Source organism: Ursus americanus, chromosome 17, assembly GCF_024610735.1.
Source record: "Ursus americanus isolate L20-20 chromosome 17, mUrsAme1.1.p, whole genome shotgun sequence".
In the NCBI taxonomy this organism is placed as follows: Eukaryota; Metazoa; Chordata; class Mammalia; order Carnivora; family Ursidae; genus Ursus; species Ursus americanus.
In genome coordinates, this window is record NC_142143.1 from 49332305 (window position 1) to 49353737 (window position 21433).

Here is a 21433-nt window from a genome sequence, read left to right on the forward strand (position 1 = left end):
GCTCAATCGTTAAGCGTCTGCCTTCGGTTCAGGGCGTGATCCCGGTGTTCTGGGATCGAGCCCCACATCAGGCTCCTCCACTGGGAGCCTGCTTCTTCCTCTCCCACTCTCCCTGCCTGTGTTCCCTCTCTCGCTGGCTGTCTCTCTGTCAGTTAAATAAATAAATAAATCTTTAAAAAAAATAATATAAAAAAGAAGGAAAAACTCTAAGAAGAATCCCTCAGCGTGAATCAGAATAACTTACAGGCATCTGCTCTTTGATACATAAAGTACCTCCCACCTTTATCTGATCTTACACTCAACAGCCCTTTGAGATACGTAGATTGTATCTGCTTCATTCTCAGAGAAGCGAAATGAGGTTCATGGAGCTCTAGTAGCTTGACCCGAACTCACACCTTCTGCTGACTGTATGGTCACTCAGGCTACCTGTTCGGGTCCCCAGACTCTGCATCTGGGCTGACAACTTGATCTCTCTGTGGGTCACACTTTTCCCGTCTCTAAATTGGGAATTAAGCCACTGCCCCTGGCTCCCCAGCCCCAAGCTAATCGAGAGGATATGTGAGTTCATCTCTACCTTTTACTTTTAAGTGATCTAAAACTAGAGTATTGGATTTAACACAACCTTAAAGTTTGGGTTCATAAAGGTTAAGCACTAAATGATATGCTAAGAACAGCCAGTGAAGGAAAAAAGTTCCTTTTTGTTTGTCTAAATTTAGCGCTCAGCATCTCTGCTCTTCCAAAATTGGGTGATTCTTGACGCAGAATTAAGCTCAGATTATCACAAAACTGTTAGGAAATAGAGCAAATCCCTCAGAGATTTGGATGAAGAACTCAGGTATGACCAGGTTTAAAGAGACCGTTTGTGAGGCCTGCTTACTTAGATGCGGCTGTCATTGGCGTTGTCTGTACAATGGAGTGCCAACTGCAATGTTTTTCTAACGCCATGGAGCCACAAACACTGCGTGGTCCCTGTTGAAGGAAAATATGCGTATTCCAGTATGTTTTACATTTTGTAATATTTTACCTTTCAGGTGAAAGGTTTTCCCTACTTGTTAGACTCCAGTAATTTTTTATTATTATTCTTTTGGAAAGTCTGTTGAAATTCCACTTGGTCTCATTGGAGATCTGGGAATATTAAAAAATAACGGTTTTTACTACCTCAACAGAAAGATGCATTTATCATCCAGGAAGGAGTATAGAGCTTCTGAAAAATGGTTTAATTACTGGCACAGAGCTCAACCTGGGCACAACACATTTGAAGCAACGCTAAAGATTAACTTTCAGTGGCTCTTGGGATATCTGTTGCAAACTTTAGGAAATGAATAGGTAAGCCCTGGCCCGGCATGCCCTCAACCCCAGTGAAAGTTACCTGGTGTCTCTGGTTCATTTTCCTAGTCCAGAATCATTGTACAACAGAAATGTAGAGAAGCTTGTAAAGTATTGTACAAATACTAAGAGCGCGGCCACATTCTTTAACTAGCTTTGTCATCGTTCCGTGACTTCCAATTCAGCTCCTAGGTTCATTGCGTTCTATTTGTTAGAAGGGATAGTTCCCAGAGGGCTCTGGCCAAGCAGACCCTGATCCTGATGTTTTCTCATCTCTTCTTAATTCCCCAGGAGAAACAGGGACAAGTGGGGACACAGAATTACACTCGAAAAAACGACTGTCCAGCCCCAACAATACAAGCAGCAATTAGCAAGGAGGAAGCCCAAAGAGCTGGTTCTCCTAAATCCTAAATTCTGTACCCAAATGCTGCTGCTCCCCTCTGCTTCGGGAGGCTGGGTGTGCCAAAGCAAGTAGGGCGTTGCCTCAAGAAGGGAGATACTTGGGATTTTAAACAAGAGCTCTATCATTTAAGAAGCATGATATTTGCAGAACATGCCGGTTGGCTTTCTTTTCCACAAAGAAAGCATACACATAACTTTTGGATCTCCTCTCTGATTTTCCTTCTGGAAGCTTGCTTCAGTGTTTGTTCATCTGTAGCCAACTTTGGCCCATTTTATATAGGACAAGAACAAATGGGCCTATAACTGGAGTTGCTGAGAATCCAAGCTCTCATTTTAATCTCCTTTATAGAAGGAGCCAACTTGTCTATTTTTAGATACTTGCTCTACCCTCGGCCCCATTTTTGTCCTCCCTTTATTTTAGGTGTGAGGAGTGAAATTCCAGAAGTCGACACAAAGACAGGGTTTAGGATGAATCACAAACAGTATGATAATTACCTGGAAAATCTAGTTCATCGGACTCCCACAATAGTCTGTCCAAGTCGATGCTCCACTCCCCTGCCTAGTCTATCCTTTTCCGAACACCAGGACTCCTTCCTCTAAATGTCATAAAAGCCTATTTTTTAAAATCCCTATTACATAAGATGAATCTTTGTTCTCATTCTGAAAAAAAAGTTGCTTTCTCTTTTGCCGACTCCTAGTATTTATGGCCTCTCTCCCTTTTATCTATTCTAAAGTAAGTCTTCTCCTTTTTACTCTTCTTTTAGCTTCAAAAAATATTTTAGGAGGTTTATAGTGTTCTTTTTTAAAGGGCATATTTACAAGAAAATAAAAAAGATAACTTTTTTTACGCAGTCTGCCTTTTTTTCTCTTAGAAGCCCCCCCCCGCCCCCGAGAATAGCATATAGTGTGTGTGCTATCCTATTATGTTGCTGGAATCTGCCAATGGTCAAGCAATTGGTTACAATTTTTGCATTTGCAAAGTGGCTTACTTGACCAAGTAAGTAAACGGACAGGAGGCAGATGTCTCAGAAGTATCACTTCACTTTAAGTGAAGTTAGATTTTTTTTTTTTTACGATTTAACCAACTGTCTAATGCAATTACCCTGTTATCCATTCTAATAGCAAACTGCTCAACTACCTGCTTTAATGGAGGGACCTGTTTCTACCCTGGAAAGTGTATTTGCCCTCCAGGACTAGAGGGAGAACAGTGTGAAATAAGTGAGTATTGACCTTCTGCATTCTCTTCATTTTGGGGGGGGGAGCCTCAATACTCCACCTGACCCCATCATTTTATGAGTGAGGAAGCTGAAGCCCAGAGACAATGAATAGCTTATCGAAGGTCTCAAGCCAGTGGTTTCTTTTCACTAGATTTAGCCACCATTCATTTTGGCGAAAGGTGGGGCAGTGGGTGCCATAGCTCCCGTGACTCCAAGCACACACTCTGACTCAGTTATATCTGGGTTTGGGTTTCTCAGCATGTGGCGTTGTTTCTTTAGTGAGTTTGTCCCCTTCTCATTGTGCAGAGCCCGTCACTTCAGCCTAGAAATGTAGACCAGAGTTTTGGGATAGGTGGATTTGTGTGTCTACTTGCAGGCATAGACTTTCTTCCCTGAATCAGACAGAGCCAGGGAGCCATCTAAGAGGAAAGGATAGATTCAAGAAAAAGGTAGAAGGGGTGCACAGCAATAAAAAAAGAAAAGGAAAAAGTACAAACAGCACACACAACACAAATGAATTGCGCAGATGTTAAGTAAAGGAAGAAGTGCATACTGCACGATTCCATTTTTATGAAGTTGAAGAACAGGCAAAATTAATGGATGATAGTAGGAACGAGAATCGTGGTTGAGGGCACAAAGGAACTTTATGGGGTGCCAAAAATGCTCTATATCTTGACTGATGAAGTGTCACACGAGTGTTTATTTAGGTAAAAAAATAGTTGAACTATAAACTTAAGATCAGTGCAGTTCTGTCTTCATTATGCCTTCACGATACGTTTGTCTCGCTTCCATACAAAGAAAGAAAAACTGAAGGGTGGTATGTGGTAGATAATCATTGTTTTCAGAATCAGGATATCAAAGTGCTTATCCTGGCTCTGCCACCTACCAGCCGTGTAACCCTCAGCAGATCGCTGACGCCCTCTATTAAACTCAGCGCTGAGCCAACCGCATCCTAGGTCGTTTTCTGATCCAGAAAACAGATGACACTAGAGCTCTGTTCGGGAAGGAGCAAAAAGAACATGAGCATGTCTGCTAAGGGTGCCGTGTCCCTGCCCTTCTGGAAGTTCTGGGATACGGCATTTTCATTTCCATCTGTATTGTGTCTGTAAAATACTGCTGTGTTTAGTATGACCATAGTTTCTGAAGTGGGTGCAGTGGGCTCAAAATTAAGTAATATTGACTTCCTATTTTAACTCTCAACCTCTAATTTATTTGTACTTTAATGAGTAGTAGATGAAGTAACCATTTCTGATAGAGTTCAAATGAAATACCTCTGGAGTTTCCATAGAATGTGTAATTAATTATCACGACGTGGTTTCTGTTCTTATTAATTACCCTGCCCTGATAAAGAGATCTCTGAACTAACTCCCCTCAATTTTCTCGCCATACTTACTCTCAGACTTCATATACCTAGATGGGTCATACTTATAAATCGTTGTTCTTGGGCTCATTTCTCTTCACATAAGTATGTCCTTGGGTTTATGACCCTTCCATTGGCAGAGACAATGATTTTTATCCCTTTTTTCCCTGACTGCCCCCAAAATGTCGGCCTTTGAAGGCTCCTGATTATCCCTATCACAAGTTATGCTCAAATCCCTCTAGGAAATGTCTTATTTCTATTACAAGAACCATATTATCAAGAAAATACGAAAACGGCTCCTGAGTTGAAAAGTGTCTCTAGTATAGTAGAGACAAAAAGCTGAATTATGAATTCTTATTTTAAAATTGAGATGTAATTCACATACCATGAAATTAACCATTTTAAAATACGCAATTCAGTGTACTCACGAAGTTGTACAGCATCATTTCTGTCTCATTCCAGAACGTGTCATCACCCACAAAAGAAACCCTGACCCCATGAGCAGTCACTCCTCCTTCCCCTTTCCCCAAGATATTGGAAACCACTAGTCTACTTCCTATCTCTTGAGATTTGCTTATTCTGGACATTTCATATAAACAGAATCATATCACATTTGCCCTTTTGTGTCTGACTTCTTTCACGTGGCATAATGTTCTAGAGGTCCACCCATGTTGTGACATGTGGCATCACTTCCTTTTAATTGCTGAATAATACTCCATTGTGTGGATATACCAACCACCTTTTGTTTATCCATTCATCAGTTGATGGACATCTGGGCTGTTTCCACTTTGGGGCTCTTGTGAATAAAGCTGCTGTGAGCATTCATGTACAAGTTTTTGTGTGGACATATGTTTTCAGTTCTCGTGGGTATATTCCTAGGAGTGGAATTGCTGGACCACATGTTAACTTCATGTTCCATTTTTCTAGGATCTGCCAAACCGTTTCCAAAGCCACTGTACTATTTTACATTCCCACCAGCAATGTATAAAGTTCCAATTTCTCCACATCCTTGCCAACACTTGTTATTGTCTGGTCTTTTTTCATGAGATATGTATTTTTGTTTCCCATGGCCTCTATCAGGACTGATGTCTTCTCAAAGTTCGCTTTGACTTAATTTGAGGTACTCTTGCCAGTTAACAAATAACATCACAGTTAGAAATATCTGCATGTATGAAGTATACATTTACCCCTTTACTTAAGGTTCCTAGATATCCGAAGGATCTTCAGTGAACTTTCAGTTAGAAAGTTTACATGGATTACTTATACTGTATTATAAAGGAGGTTTTAAATAAAATGTTCTCTATTAAAAAATTTAGAATCCTGAATAAAACAATTAAAAACCACCCAGAATCCTAGGACCCAGAAATGATAGTGTTGACACTGTTGTAAACCATTTTTATGTTTTCTAAGCAGAGTCACACATTTAAGTTATCTTATAATCCGATGGGCAGAGGAAGCTTAATATCCTTATTTTGTCAATCCCTAACTCAATGTTTTCCCTGGACTCATCCACTGGTTATAGTAAAAATGCCAACTGATTAAACTTAGTCAAATATGTTTGTCTTTAGGCAATGCTTAGTCTGTTTTAGGTAAAAATATGTAATCCTTCAAGTTGGCTCACTTTCCCACTGTCGAATGGATAGAATTTGTTGCAAAATATTTTCAGGAAAAGGAAGTCAACATTAAAGACACTTAGAGGATTCTGAATTTTAAGCAATCAGACCTTCACGAGGCTTTGGCTTCATTAGATTTGATTTGGAACAGTGTAGTCATATTTCTGCCATGTGATAACCAAGAGAGAATGTCCTTATTCCTGGCTGTCGTGAACCTAAGGACTCTCACTTCCCTCTGACCAAGAAAACAAAAAGACCCATGGAGGCAATGAAAAGGTTCTCTCCATCAATTGTTCTCTCTCATATCCCTGGCTACCAAGCTCACCTCTCACTGAACGTGGGGACATTTGGGTTCACCAGATATTTCACAATAAGTATTATCCTTTCTGCTGTATAATAATTGCCCCACATCTTGTTTACTTGAAAAACCCAAGTGCATGGCAGAGTACTGTGATATGATCCAATTTTGTACCTACGGTGGGGTCAGATGTTTCATTGACACAAATGGAAATTCAGAGTTAGGCATTCCTTTCCTTTAGGTAAGAGTTGGGATCTCGACCAAATAGCAAATGCTATTCTTTGTATACAAACCTAGCAAAAATGACCCTTTTGGATTTTTAATGGTCAATGAAAAGGTGGTGTTCTATTATTAAGGTCATTTGATGCCTGTTTCTAGAACATCCCTGCATCAGAGAAACTTAAAGATATAATGGCATTCTAGGTTTTTGAGAGACTCCAGCATCTCAAAACTAAGTCCGTATTGTCTGCACAATGACTAAGCAAGGTCAATTTATACATGAAGAAAGCCCTTTTGAGTAAGTGAAAAGAGAAGTAAAGTGTTTCAGCAAAATAATTTGCATATGGAACTCATGTTTATCAAACACAGCGCTTGCTGGTAAAACATGTAGTAGCTCACTTCTTTCGAAGGTTCATTTGACCATTAAAAAAAGAGCTTAGAGAATAAAAGGTGTGTTGTGTTATAATAAAGATTTCATTTTTTCTCCTTATGTATTAAGACTTTTGTAATGAGTGTTCTGTTAAAATGTAAAAAAGAAAAAGAAAAACAATAAAAAAAAAAAGTCCACACCCCTCCACCACCAAAACCTAATGGCTTTTTGCTCTCTTTGGAACAGCATCATGTCAGTCACAGGATGCGGTCTCAGCTCTGGGTGAGCTCTCCTATTTCTTCAAAACATTCAGCCTCCGGATGGCAAATTCTAGATTGCAGAGGGAGAATAAATAGCTTCTGGAATAAGACAGTCATTATATCATCTTTACATCTAAGGCCCTACTCCAGCTCTAAAATCCTGTAACCCAAAGAGCTGTGAAAACATTAACAATTCTCATTTGGCACTGACATAAAAGAAAGAGTGATGTACCATGAGGATCTAAGACATTCTAGAAAAAAGCATAGGTGTGGTATGGGGCCCCTTTGATGCCCCACCTCTTATCTCTTCTCAGCCAGCCTTTCACTCCAGTCACTGCTGTGGGAACCTGTTTTTCACGGACATAACCTCATTGTACCCCATCTTAGCTACTCCACACTCCTCCTGCTTTCTACCCAGAGACTCCTCTGAGTCCTACAAAATCAGTCTGCACTCACATAGTGGCAGATTGGAAGTGTGAGGAAGTCATCCCATAGGGTGACCCTCGACCAGTGGGAGACAGGTGCCAATGAACATATGCTCCCCTCTCCCTTCTTGAGAGTGATTTGAACTTGGCTCCATGGCTCCTCAGAAGGACCCCGCACGATGGAGCCTGGTTGTGTGTTGTGATGACCAACCCCCCCACACACTTTTGTGCTGGCTTTCCCTCCTTCCACTCTTTGCTCTCCCTGTCCCCCCATTCCAGTTTCCTAGGATCGCTTTACCAAAGAAACTCTCTGCATCCAGCCCGGCTCTCTGGAGAATCCTAGGCCTGGAAAGATACTGTCGGGTACAGATGTAGGCCTGCTTTCAGAAGAGTGACATTCGAAGTCAAAACTCAGAGAAAAGATCACTTGGCGGCTTATTCACATCTTAACTTGTACTGTATCTTAAAGTACAAGTGTTTATGAATCAGAATTTTGTTCTGTTTATAAAAAAGTAACATAAACGTAGCATGTGGGCAACACACTGATTGCAGGAGACATACATTAGAAATCACAAGTAAAAATACTAGCCGGTTGGTTCCAAGAATGAAACTCGAACAGTATCAAAGCCAGAGCAGGTCTGAAATAAGTGGGAGGAGCTGCCATTTAAAAGCACTTATCCTCCCAAAGCCCTGCAGTTCCTTTGAAAAATGCGATGACCTCCGAACGAAGCACTGAGTCCCTTGCTTATTTGCCTCCTTCTCTGTTTCAGGCAAATGCCCACGACCCTGCCGAAATGGAGGTAAATGCATTGGTAAAAGCAAATGTAAGTGCTCCAAAGGTTACCAAGGAGACCTCTGTTCAAAGCGTAAGTACCCCTCCACGTAATCAGCCTGGGCTTCGGGCTCTCCTCCCACGCAGCTTCTGGACCTACTGCATGTTGCCTGGGCCTTGCATGAGCCTTTCTCCACCGACGTCTCTGTTGCCTTTATCTGAGCAAAGACATTGTATGAACCCCCTGCACGTGAAAAAATAGACACATTCACACACGAGCAGCTAAACTTTTTGACTATTCAGGGTTTTCTTAAGGAAGATGAGCTTCCATTCCAGAAGTTTCCAAGTCCTACTGAGCATCTTTTGTGACTGAGAAGCATCAGGCTTAGTTTATGATCTCTCTCAGGCCTTTTATCAAAAAGTCCCAAACTGACTTATAGCTGGAGATTGGCTTAGAAAAACAACAACAAACAACAGCAGGGATGAAGTCCAAACGAACACATTCTAAAAACTGCAGGAAACGCAGCTAATTCTGCTGAATGATGAAAACTCAGAAAACACTTTTTATCTGCTCCGATTCTAGCTGTCTGCGAGCCTGGCTGCGGTACCCACGGAAGCTGCCACGAGCCCAACAGATGCCAATGTCTAGAAGGCTGGCACGGAAGACACTGCAATAAAAGTGAGTGGGAGGCGTCTGGAGAGTCTTGGCTCCTGAGGCTAATAGATAACCCCTTAACCCATCGCTGCTTTCTGTGTCAATAAAAGCAGCTCCCCCTTCTCTGCCTCCTCTCCCCGGTGCTTCCCCCTGGCTCCCACAACTCTCTAAACCTTCGAGTCTAAGTTTTAGTGTCTAAGGGCAATGCAGCTGTGTAAATTATCACCACATCTGTAAAATAGCTCCACGACTCTTTTCTAAGTTAAATCAGTAATTTGGGTTGATGTGGTAATACAGAGTGGTAACTATGAAAGAAATAACAAGTGTAAGAGTTTAACCCAAATATATAGATCTATTTGGCTCTGATGTCATCCTTCAAGATCTATCCGTGAGCATATAAAACATGAAGAATTTTGCTCTTTAAGATTGTTAAATGTTATTGGTTACGGTATGTTTTAAGTAAGTTCTTTTGAGGCCAAAAAGAAAGAAAGAAAGGAAAGGTCTATGGAGTATGGGAGTATGGGATATGGGAGAGTTGTGTTCTTTCAAATTTACTGACTACCCAAAACACGCTAGCTGTAGAGATAATAAACCACGGGCCTGTTTTCGACACAAAATGAAACTGGTTAATTTCAACCATTTCATTTTGATTGATATCTTCTCTGTTCCAAGCAGGAATCCAGGCGTTGGAGGCATGCCAGTGAGCAGACGGAAAATGCCCTGCCTGGTGAAGCCCAGGTTCTAGCGGGAGGGACAGTCAGTGAGCGAGGGAACGAAATAAACATTGTGGTTTCGGTACATCTGGCGGCTAGAATTCAGTCTCCTAAGCGTGGGCCCACGGTCCACTTTTCCTTTGAGGGAAGGAAGGCCTCAGTCATGCAAGTGCCTTCAAACGCAGAAGTTCAGATTGTACCTGTCACAGTCAGTCTCCAAAGTAATGGACACAAATTGAACAGATCACCTTCACATCAGATGTTTTTCTAGATCCGCAGTCTCCAAAGGGTGGTCTGCGTAGCCCAGGGAGTGTGGAAATGATCAGCTAGGCGGGTGGAAAAGACGAGTTTGACAACAGTTTTATATTTTATGTTATTTTATTATATTTATATGTAAACATATGTTATATCTAAATACATTTACATATCTCAATCCCAAATCTCTAATTTTGTGCATATTTTATAATGTTCACATTATATTATTATGATGTATATCTAACACATTTATATGTAGGTATACACGCTTTTTTGTTGGTTGGTTTTAAGGCGGGTTGATGTCTGGTCTAGGCTACACTAAGCCATTGACTTGAGTCTTGTCACGCGCTAAATTGACTGGATGGGAGATTGAATTGGCTTCAGGTGGGTGTAGCTTAACAAGAAGTTCAGCTCCTCTGGAAAATAGTTCTTTCCCCAGCTCTCCCTGCAGGGACACACTTGGGGGAAGCTTTTTTTGGACTAAAAGACCTGTAGAAAACTAACCATTTCTAGAGACCCTTTGGAAAAGAGTAAACCAAATTCTTTATGCCACACTTAACTGGGAATGCAAGTAACTTTTGAGATATCAGCGGGCCTAGGGATGGCCTGAGGTCATACGATACATCCCAGGCCTCAGTTACAGAGATCTGGGACCCATATTTGGGACCTGGTGACCAAGAGTGATGGCAAGAGAGTAGGACCCTCAGGTGGCATCGATGAGCAATTCAGACAGGCCTGCCAGCCCCCACCCACCCCCGCTCCTCCAACTGCTGGTGAGAGTTTTGTCATCCATGTCCTCCCTCAGATCAAGGCGTTGCCTCAAGAAGATGCCCAGTGCCTGATTAAAATGCAAATGTGTTGTGCAGGAGAGGCCACCCAGCCTCTTGTACATTAGCTTAGAGCATCAGGCTGAAAGAAGAGGTTTACTTTGACCAGGGGGAGGTGACAAGGAAGCGCTGAGGCACGGAGTTCTGCTGAGAACAGACTCCCAGCGAGGTGACACTTTGGGAGGTCTCGGGCACCCAGACATGTTATTGGGGAGGAGGACATTGGAGACAGACTTCCCGGCTGAGGCTCACCCTCGCCAGCAGGGAGGTTCGGGCTTCATGGGTGGCGGGGAGAACAGCAGGGTAGGGATTTACTCCAGCGCATTGTTGGCTCATGTTCTGGCTGTTCCTTGAGCTACTAGCCTACATACTGACAATTCAAAGAAACACATTCAGGAACAAAGTATTCTGTTCTCAGTAGTTACTTAATGGCATGCTTGCATTTAAAAACCACAGGGAACAAACGGAATGCCAAATGCACAGGAAGATGGAGGCAGATTTTTAAAATGTGATTGCCATCTTGGATCTGTTTTAGGAAATCAGTAGAAATGAGTCAGTGCCCCAAGCACCTCCAGAAGTCCACAAGTAGGAGAAAGGGAGATCTGAAGCTATGGGAATGAGTGTTACAGTCCACTTAAAACTAGGCTGGAAATGGATAGATGCCAGCCATGACTGAAACTGACAAATCCCCATTGCTAAGGAGTCTGTTCGAATCATAACCCTTCTCTAAAATGTATCATGGAAGCCCTTACTTCTTACAAAATGCCTATTCTGTGTAAGTGCAATAGCCACACTTGATTGTGTGATTGAAGAGTGGGGCGTGTTCTGGATCGATACAATCGAGGCTGGTTTTGCAATGCAGCAAAATCCTCTGCAAGAGCATCCCTGCTTTGGGGACCTCAGTGCCAGATCCTTACCAGACCTTGGGTGGAGACAATCCTTCATACGATCACATTCATCCAAACTTTGCATCAAGAGTTTCTGCATGGCCAAAATCTATAGAGTCAGAGCTTCTATGGAAGCCAGATTTGATGGAGTTCCTGAAATGGGTTTTCTTTTTTTAGCACAGATCTTGAACCTGTAATATGTCTCCATTCAGGTGGTTTTGGTGTTGGCTGTGGTCTTTCACTCTGGGTTGAAAAGGGAAAATGGATTTCATTTGAATGGTTAATAATGAATCTGAAGAGCCTGGTTTTGTAGTTTCTTTTCTTTTAAGCTGTGAATAATTTTACAGGGTACGGAGCCAGCCTCATGCATGCCCTGAGGCCAGCAGGCACCCGGCTCAGGCAGCACACGCCTTCACTTAAAAAGGCTGAGGAGCGGCAGGATCCACCTGAATCCAATTACATCTGGTGAACTCCGACATCTGAAACGTTTTAAGTTACACCAAGTTCATAGCCTTTGTTAACCTTTCATGTGTTGAGTGTTCAAATAATGTTCATTACAGTTAAGAATACTGGCCTGAATTTTATTAGCTTCATTATAAATCACTGAGCTGATATTTACTCTTCCTTTTAAGTTTTCTAAGTACGTCTGTAGCGAGATGGTATAGATTTCTTGTTTCAGGGCTTTGGGACAGATTTGATGTTATGTCAGTTGATCAGATTAAAACTGTATCTTTTCAGTTGCGTAGCTGTTGAGTAATTTCCAAAATTACAATGCACTCATGATGTCGAGGGGCTGGGGAACACTGGAGAAGGTAAATGGAACAAAAATGCGTAAATCAAGGGTTTGGTCGGAGCAGTTAATCGTGTTGAAGTTACAACATTTCTAATTTTATTGTCACGTGTTTAGACATTTGTCACATTTTTAAAATTTCCCTTGTTCTTAAATTCACAATACATTTTGACCTGACGATGATTCCAGAGAATTCAGTACTGAAAGAAAGAAAGAAGAAAGAAAGAAAGAAAGAAAGAAAGAAAGAAAGAAGAAAGAAGAAAGAAAGAAGAAAAAGAACACTGTGGCAGTGGCATTTAACAATATAATATATTGTAAACACAATAAAATAGGGAATATAATGTATGGACTTTTGGCATTGGCTTGAAGCAATATAATATATTGTAAACAAAACACAGCTCTTACATAATGAACATTTTATACTGTTCGTATGAAATAAAGGTGCTGCTTTAGTTTTCTGAGGGTTGTATGGAGTGGTCTGTGCATGTGCTATCTTGGGGAAATAAAGTCGGTGGCAATGAATTGCAATAAGTGGAAATAAAATTGGTTGCAATGAAAACTCTGCAGTATCATAAAAAAGAGAAGATATTCTATTCTCTGACCCAGTCCAGCTCCCCAGGCCCACCGTCTTCCAGCCCTCTGCCTCTGCTCCAGCCACGCCGCACTGCACTCTGGGCTCTGCTTGAGACCTTCCTATGTTTGTCAGCCCCCATTTACTTGGCATTGCTTTCAAGAAGTCTTCTCTAACGAGAATGTGTTCAATATCCCTTCAGTGGGAGGCTTTCTAAGACTTTCTGAAAGTGTCAGAATGTTGCAAATGACAAGAGCTACCACTTACTAAAAACCTATTGGTTCCCAAGAACATGATAGCATGTTGTCTTACAATTCAGTGAGGCAGGTATCATTGTGCCCTTTTACAGATAAGAAAACTGAGGCAGGGAGATATGTAGCAATTTACCCAAGATCACACGTGAGAGGGACAGGTTTCAATTCATGTCACCTGACTCCGAAGACTTAACACTAGGCGATTCCCCCTCCTGCCTTTTTCTCAGCAAACGCAGAACACAAAACTCCACAAATCCCAGGGTGGTACTTTCCAACATATTTTGGTCTCCTCATCCTCCCAAGGAAATGTGGACTTTATGTTATAATCATCTAAAGCCTATACATTTTTCTTTTGCTGGGCAATGGCACAATGACTTGTGTGGTTCAGGGACATGAGGTATTATGGGAAGTGATCAAGGGAGAGGCTGGAAGCAGAGTGAACACGTCTTGTTGTGGTGCTAGGCCACAGAGTCTTCCTCCTCTAACTAGCCAGAGCCCAGAATGCCAGCTTTTGCTCACATAGATTTGGCGAAGCAGGCCAGGAGCCAAGGAGCTCACCCTGAGGATGCCAATATGAGAACCAACTGATTTAAGACTTTGAAGTAAAAATCCAGATGCTTGATAGTGAGGATTTTAGACGGTGATCGAAAGTTAAGTTTGGGGATAGGATAATAATACTAGTAGCTAATGCTTACATAGTACTTAGCTTATTCTAAGCACTTTACCTCATGGATGAGTAATAAAATGGTGGGGAAGTTAGACTGAAGGCAGCATGACAAACCACAATAGTCGACGTTGGTCATCTCCAAACCATTTTGACTCTACACTCCATCAGAAATTTCTGAGCATATAATCCTACATGTGACTATTACTTATTTACATATTTAACTGGTACGCTTTATAAAAGCCAGAAATGTTGAAGAGATAAAAATATAAATAGAAGCTCTAGTATTTTCTCCACTGATCCAGAAGACAGTTTTATGTACACCCCGGAGTACACACCCTCATAGGAGAACTCAGGCTAAGAGGAGAGAGAGTAGGATCCGAAATGGCTTTAGAATCAGAGAGTCTGCACTCAGGAAGGAGTTCAAATGTAAGCAAGGGACTGGGTCACCGACTGAATGTAGGGTTCTAGAGAGGAATCGCAACAGTGGTATAAATGACGAAGAGGGAGAAGTATGGGCAGTGGTGAGGGTTTCCAGAATGTTGAGTTTGGTACTGAAGACGTTGAGTTTAATGTGCCTTTGGGACATCTTGATGGAAACGTCTGGTAGGCAACTGGAAATACTGATATGAGGAGGTTAGTCTGATAATGTGTTATTAGTTATACTATAAGTGAATAGTACTCATTCTATATTGAGTTACTTATAAATATACATAACAGATTTATTTGGTGAGGTGCAGTATAATTCACTTGTGTTCTATCGTGTCTTTTTTTAAAAATTTTATTTATTTGAGAGAGAGAGCACGCACACGCGTGGGGGTTGGGAGGGCAGAGGGAGAGGAAGAAGGAGACTCCCTGCTGAGCAGAGAGTCTGATGCGGGGATCGATCCCAGGACTCGATCCCAGGACCCTGAGATCATGACCCGAGCCAAAGGCAGACACTTAAGGACTGAGCCACCCACGCGCCCCTTTATTGTGTCTTTAGATCCTGTATAGTTAATACCATTTGCTGCTTTCCTGTGTCTATGTTTATTTGTATAACAGTATGTCTTTACTATTTGGCAAACTGATTGAGCACTTCCTCCCTCCCTCCCCCATATGCATTATGAATCTTCATCCAAAATATGCCCTTTGGTTACTTTGTCAGTTTATGTAGAATCACAACAATGGAGGCCAGCTCTTGAAACAAAGGCCAAGAATACGGGATATGAAATAATTGCTCTTACTTTTATGAAGTAACCACAAAAGAGGAGAAGGGAGAGGAAGAAGAAAGAGAAGGAAGAGAAAGAGGAGGAGGGGCGCCTGGGTGGTTCAGTTGGTTGAGCTTCCAACTCTTGACTTCAGCTCAGGTCATGATCTCAGGGTCATGAGTCTGAGCCCCGAGGTGGCCTCCGGGCTGAGCCTGGAGCCTGCTTAGGATTCTCTCTCCCTCTCCCTCCGCTCCTCCCCCGTCCCCTGAAAGAGGGGGAGAATATTTATATAAAATACTTCTAAACAATAATTATAAAGTTAAAAGAGTAAGGAGTTAAGGCGGTCTGAGGAGGTGTATACTGTTTGGCAAGATAAAATAAGTAGGAAAAATTAGGCAAGAGGAAATAAAAGCTACACAATAAAATGAGCCCCGGGAATGAGGTTAAGACAAAAGGCCTCCAGGGACTCCTGCATACTTGTGAGAGGTAGCTGGACGACACATTTAACTCTAAGCCCTGCTCCAGGAACCTCAAAGGGGAAATCGGGGCTGGTTATGAGTCCCAAAGACCGTAAACACAAAAACTAACTAGCTGCTCAGGAGAAGTTAAACTATACCAGGCGCTTACATGAGCGCTGTATCAGGTAGGAAGGTCTGCGGGAAAGCTGCTTTGGCGTCCCTTCAAGCCAATAGTCTTTAAAATACCTCTTCCACGTTTATTTACAGAGGAGTTGCTTAAAGATGTTTAAAAAAAAGGGTCGCTGACAGGGTTCAGCTTCTCATCCAGTATCCCAGGCAATTTGTCTCTGGTCCTAAAATTCCACGCCCCACCCAGCAAACAAAAGCTCTCCAGTTAAGTCCAGCCAAGATGCTCAGAGGGAAGTTTATGGAGCACGCTGTTACTCGATCATGCCCCTTGAAAGTCTTAGCACCCCCCAAGTGGCTTCTCAGAATATTCCCTTCACCCATATACAGTACTGCTCCTAAAAGAAGTTCTGGTAACGGGATTTTTTTTCCCCATCTCATTCCCTGTCCGGTGACCCTTATGACACAATTCCAGCTTGTGGGGCTAGGCAGTGCCGCAGACGAGCTAGGCCTTCCGCCAGCTCTAATTGAAAGTGGAGAGCAGTGTCTCCTGTGGGTTCTTGCCCGGAGGTCAGAGGGTCATGCATGACACATGCTCTCAGTAATATAGACAGAGTAATAACAGATAGGACTATTTCTTTCCACGTTCTTCAAGAAGGCACACATCACCACAGTAAAGTGCAGTTTCAGAAAAGCATTTCTACCAAAGTAAGGGAGGAAAAGGGACTATGGTGAGGTGAGCAACTTTTAAATTAGTTAAATGAGAAACACTGCCATTTCAGAAGAATTTCCTGAGGCAATAAGAAAGAAAGAAAGGAAAGAAAACAAAGGACTATCCAAGGACAGGAGTTTCATCATCATAATTTTTAGGCAGTTTATGCAAGTGGTGCAAATATAAAAGTTTAATAAGCATATTGAATAAATGTCCTCCATATGGCTCAACATAAAAAAAATAGAAGCAATCTACAGGAAACTGACATCATAAAACAAAGTATTCAGGTGTTCAGTAAGACTTTTTTAAAAATTCTAATATAAACTCCAGTGGAAATTGATTTTGCACCTATTTACGGGTTTGTTGTTAATTAGAATATAGAAATTACAAATGAAAAATAATTTTTATTAAGCTTTGGCATTGCAAAGCTTTTCCTGGGTAATACATCTCCCTTCCTGATCACGTTTGGCTGGCACAACTGTTGAAATTACCTGGCATTTCTCCAAAGTCCAGACCAAGAGAAAGCCACTCTGAGATGACAAATAATCCATACAATCCACAGGACCATTGAGGGTTGACTCACCACAGAGTGAATATCAGCGTCCCACTCCAGTGACCGTGACACTGAGCATGGTCTCGAGGCTGCGTCTGGGGCCATCGGTGGGAGAGAAGAGCAAGAGGAGAGCAGAGAGCCTTGGTCAACGATAATCCAAGAGGAGATTAGCTGTCTCATAGGAGGGGCCCAGAACAAGATGAAAATGTGGGGCCCCTTGTTCAAAAAGCATTACGAATATCACCATGGTGACCACAGGGCATTAAGCCTGGGGCCTTTCTCCATGCAAGGGCCCTGCGCAACTGCACAGTTCACACCTCCGAGAAGCTGGCCCTGTCCGGGAGCAAGTTCTTAGGTCCGTGGACAAGGAAGTCTAGGTAAAACACAAAACACCTGCCTCTCCTCAGGCCCTGCCGGCCGGATAAGCTTTTCCGTGCCTGTCCCTCTCTCAACTTCGAAACCCAAGCCTTTCGAATGGAAGACTCATTCACCATCAAACCAGGTAAGCCAGTGACCATTTACTGCCTCACTCCTGTATTAATATCGCAAACACAAAAACAAAGAAGAAAGTATGGGGCAAAGTAAGGGGACAAAATGTACTGCTTAATCTTCAGTCGAGTCAAGTTCTTTGAACCTCAGTTCCTGCTTAAGAAAGAATTTGCAGCTTTCAGTTAGAGCTCACAAGGGAAAGATATTTTTCAGAATTTCGCGAACAATCTCTTTTAACCAAAACGATAATCTTGGGTTTTTCCAACTTGTAACTGCTGTTCTTTATTAGAAGACAGAAAGGCAGAAACCTGGCTGGACTTGGGATCCAAAGCTTTGTTTTAGGAATTAAGTTCATCTCCACCCAGGGAAGCTTGATTCAGTGAAGAGCCTTATGACACTCTCCAGAAACACCAAAGACAAATGTCCCCAAAAGCCCTCGCTTCAAGGAAACACCCAAAACTAACTTGAGATTATTTTCTACTTTGTAAAGATGAATATTTGCTCCTCTTTAAGCCTAAAACACTCTGGGAAGGAGCAGAAGCAAAGCCAATTATGGGCCCCTAGTCCATTGGGCGCCGTGTTGGTTAGTGAATCCTTGGCTTGTGTCACAAGAGCAACCTCCAAGTATCCTTCTGGAGCTTGAAAGCCGCTCTGCTTCTCCGCCATTTGGAAATCCTGCTCTGGCTTGTTTATCTGGATCGCGTACTACCTGCTTTCTAAACCGAACCCGGACTGGGAAGGTAGCAGCGTAATAAGCCGAGATGAGCCTTAAGGTTGTGGTCATCCCGGCTTCCCATTTAAGCCACCCTTGAAATGATGATGTGAAAACAGGTGATTCCATGGCAACTTGTCTCAGTGTAAGTGGCTACAAATGTACTAAAGGAAATTACTAGCAGTTGTGCCTTCAGAAGAGAAAAAAAAAAAAAGACCTTTGAAACAAAGCACAAGGTTGAAATTGAAGCAAGTTCTAGCTTCCCTGGCCTCGCCTGGCGTCCACTTCTACGTCTGCACCAGTCCAAGGTGACATTCCGCGAGGTGCGTTACTGAGTGTTGTAAGAGAATGGAGTAACAGGAGAACCAAGAAGGTGGCGTTCTGGTGATGAACCTTGGCCAAACGTGGAAGTAGCATTCCAAAGTTTTTAGAGAAGCTTTCTCGGGACATTTTGGTTCGCGGCATCTCTGTCAGGGTGTTGTTAGTTCAAAGGAGAAACTGAGGCTAGGGTTTGCTGAAGATCACACCACCATTTATTCTTGCTAATAATAACCCCAGCGTGGAGATTTCAAAATCGTTCCCAAAGAACGCCAATTGTCCAAGAGGTGAGCGTGATGTACATGAAAACAGGTATATGTACATGCGTATGACGTGTGTGAGGCCACGTCAGTCTCAGAGATGGGGAGGTCCACGAAATCAGGGATGGGGAGTTCCACGAAATCAGGGACTTGTCCTTCTAGTAGCACTGCTCGGAGCCTTTACCAGACTATTGTGGGTCGTGCATCCCCAAGAAGGGACTAATATGCAGCCTTCCCCAAACTTACTTGATGAAAGAGAGCTTTCTTCCCTAAAGCATTTCCCGGGGAATAAAATTTTACACAGCACACTTTGTGGTGCACAGTCCTAGAATATATCGGAGTCTCTGAAGTTGAGGCTTTATTACACTCTTTTTTTTTTCAGAATTTTTAATGTTATTCTATCTGTTTGGAGCTAATTCAAGGAAAACTAAAACTTACAACACAAAGAACTTCCAGTTTAACTTGTGAATCAACTGGTTTTACGTAATTTGTTTATTTTTTCCCTACATAAATTGATCTGTTAGAGTCTAGCTTTACTCATTTAAAGGAGTATTAGGAAAACACTTTAATTATGGTAAGTACTTTAAATCTTAAGATAAAAGTTTACAACTTATAGAATTAGTTTCATCAACCAACGATAAAGGGATCATTGTAATGAATTAATTTTCTAAGTATTTAAGCAACATCTGACATTGAGCGAGCCCGTGTGAACTACCTAGCTAAAGCACTTCTTCAAGTCAGTTGCTTTTGGATTGTGTTTATGGTGATTCATAAATTCTTGATCTCCACATTGCTTCTTAAATTTACTCAACTTTAAATCAGAGGTGGAGATGTCAGGCAGAAAAGAAAATGTCACCATCTAAAGACTAACAGGGAGCAAGGTGTAGCAGGAAAAACAGCAGACTAGAATGCAGAGACCCAAGCTTCAACTCTGCCACTGGGTGGCTGGTGGTTCTTACCCAAGATCCCTAAATTGGTGCTAAAGCTAGATACTGCCCTCCTCATCCCCCTCTGGGCCTTTTCCTTATTCCTAACACTTGGCTCCCGAGCCCAAACTGCTTTGAATGCATCAAGCATTCTGACAAAGAAATGGAGAAGCTACCATTTCCTCCATTTTGTTGCCAATTCAATACTGTTCTTGGGTGCCCAGGCTCTTAAATTTGGGTCTCTTCTAACAGTAATTAGTCATCCCTGGGGACAAGAGAGGATCCTAGGTTAGTGCCAGGGCTTTCCTGGGGTAATTAAGAAAAAAACATAATTTCAGCATTTCTAGAGCTCAATAGTCAAAATAATAGCAGTAGCAGAAGTCAGCTAACACTTATTAACCATTTGCTGTGCGCCAAGCTTTGTTCCAAGCTCCTTACATACACTAATTTAAATAAGCTGGAGTCAGTTCACACCACCTCCTGAGAAACTGTCAGTTGTTAAGTTTTGGGAAATTTTTGAGCCAGTTGTTAAACACAGCCATGATTAAATAATTAAATAAATGACTTTTAAAAACAAGGTTAACGAGTGTTCAAAATGAATGTCTCCCTAATTATTTCACTACATATTATTATTATCTACATTCTTGAGGGTATTTCAGTGCACTGTGACTGTGTTAGAGGGAATATTACGTCATGGCGCACTCCTGAGTATCTCTTTCCAACTCCGTATTCAGTGATGCTCCTTGGATAGCTTCAAATGGTCCGCGGAGGGAGCATTCACACCACAGAGGTTGGCAAACGCTATAAATCAAGAGAGGTGGTTGTTAAACTTTTACTGTTTAATCCTTACAAAAATGTTATGAGGTTTGTACAATTATTCTTTCCATTATTTAGGTAAGGATCCAATGCACAAAAAAGGTTAAGTGACATGCCCAGAGCCACACAGCTAGTTAGTAGCAATTCTGTTCCTCTGTAGATGCCCAAGAAAAATGAAAGCATAAGTCCAAAGACTTACACGTGAATATTCAGAGCAGCACGATTCATAAGAGCCAAAAGGTAGAAACAGCCCAAATGTCCACCAACTGTTGAATGACAAACACAATACGGTATACCCAAACAACGGAACGCTATTCAGCAGTAAAAAGGAATGAAATACTGATACATGCTACAACAGACGAAGTTCATACTAAGTGAAAGAAGCCAGATACAGAAGATCACATTTGCTATGACTCCATTTATACGAAATGTCCAGGAAAGGAAAATCTATACAGGTAGAAAGCAGACTAGCAGTTGTCTGAGCCTGGCAGGTGGGAAGCAAGGATTGGCTGCTGATACACACAAGGGGTGTCACTGGATAATACAACTATTTCAAAACCAGGTTTTGGTGATGGTTGCACAATTCAGTAAACTCACTAAAAATCATTGAATTGTACACTTAAAATGGATGACTTTCATGGTATGCAAATTACACTTCAGTAGTTATTTTCTTAAGTAAATAATAGCACAAGACCACATATGGTAAGGGTAAAGTGAATGATGGAAAGGTTGAGAATTCTACTGATAAAGCAAATCACCAGATAGGGCATTATCTTGTGCTAGCAGACAAGCAAAATTTGGGAGAGGACCTGTCCAGGGGTGCCATGGGAAAGCTTAGGTTTGGGTCTAGCCTCTGAGGCCCACAGTGTCATTCTTTTCTCTACCTGTTTCATGGACCTCCCGCTCACCCTCCCTTGGCCTGCTGCCTAAAGGCCCAGGGGTCCTGTGGCCCAGTGGACTTCCTGAGCCTAGCTTGGCCCAAGATGGGTAGCCAT

The 21433-nt window shown here is 42.1% G+C and overlaps 1 protein-coding gene across 2 annotated transcripts in view; it reads left to right on the plus strand.

Annotated features, from left to right (window-relative positions):
* WIF1 (Wnt inhibitory factor 1) overlaps positions 1-12847 on the plus strand; it is a 65981-nt gene extending 53134 nt beyond the window's left edge. The window contains exons 7-10 of one of the 2 annotated variants that reach the window (XM_045789657.2): positions 2851-2946; positions 8261-8314; positions 8846-8941; positions 11947-12847. In XM_045789657.2, the coding sequence (XP_045645613.1) occupies positions 2851-2946; positions 8261-8314; positions 8846-8941; positions 11947-12068 (368 nt within the window). In that variant the 3' untranslated portion in view covers positions 12069-12847. Of the gene's footprint in view, positions 1-2850; positions 2947-8260; positions 8357-8845; positions 8942-11946 lie in introns of both variants that reach the window. The other variant, XM_045789656.2, reaches the window with a different exon arrangement.
* The last annotated feature ends 8586 nt before the right edge of the window (positions 12848-21433 follow it).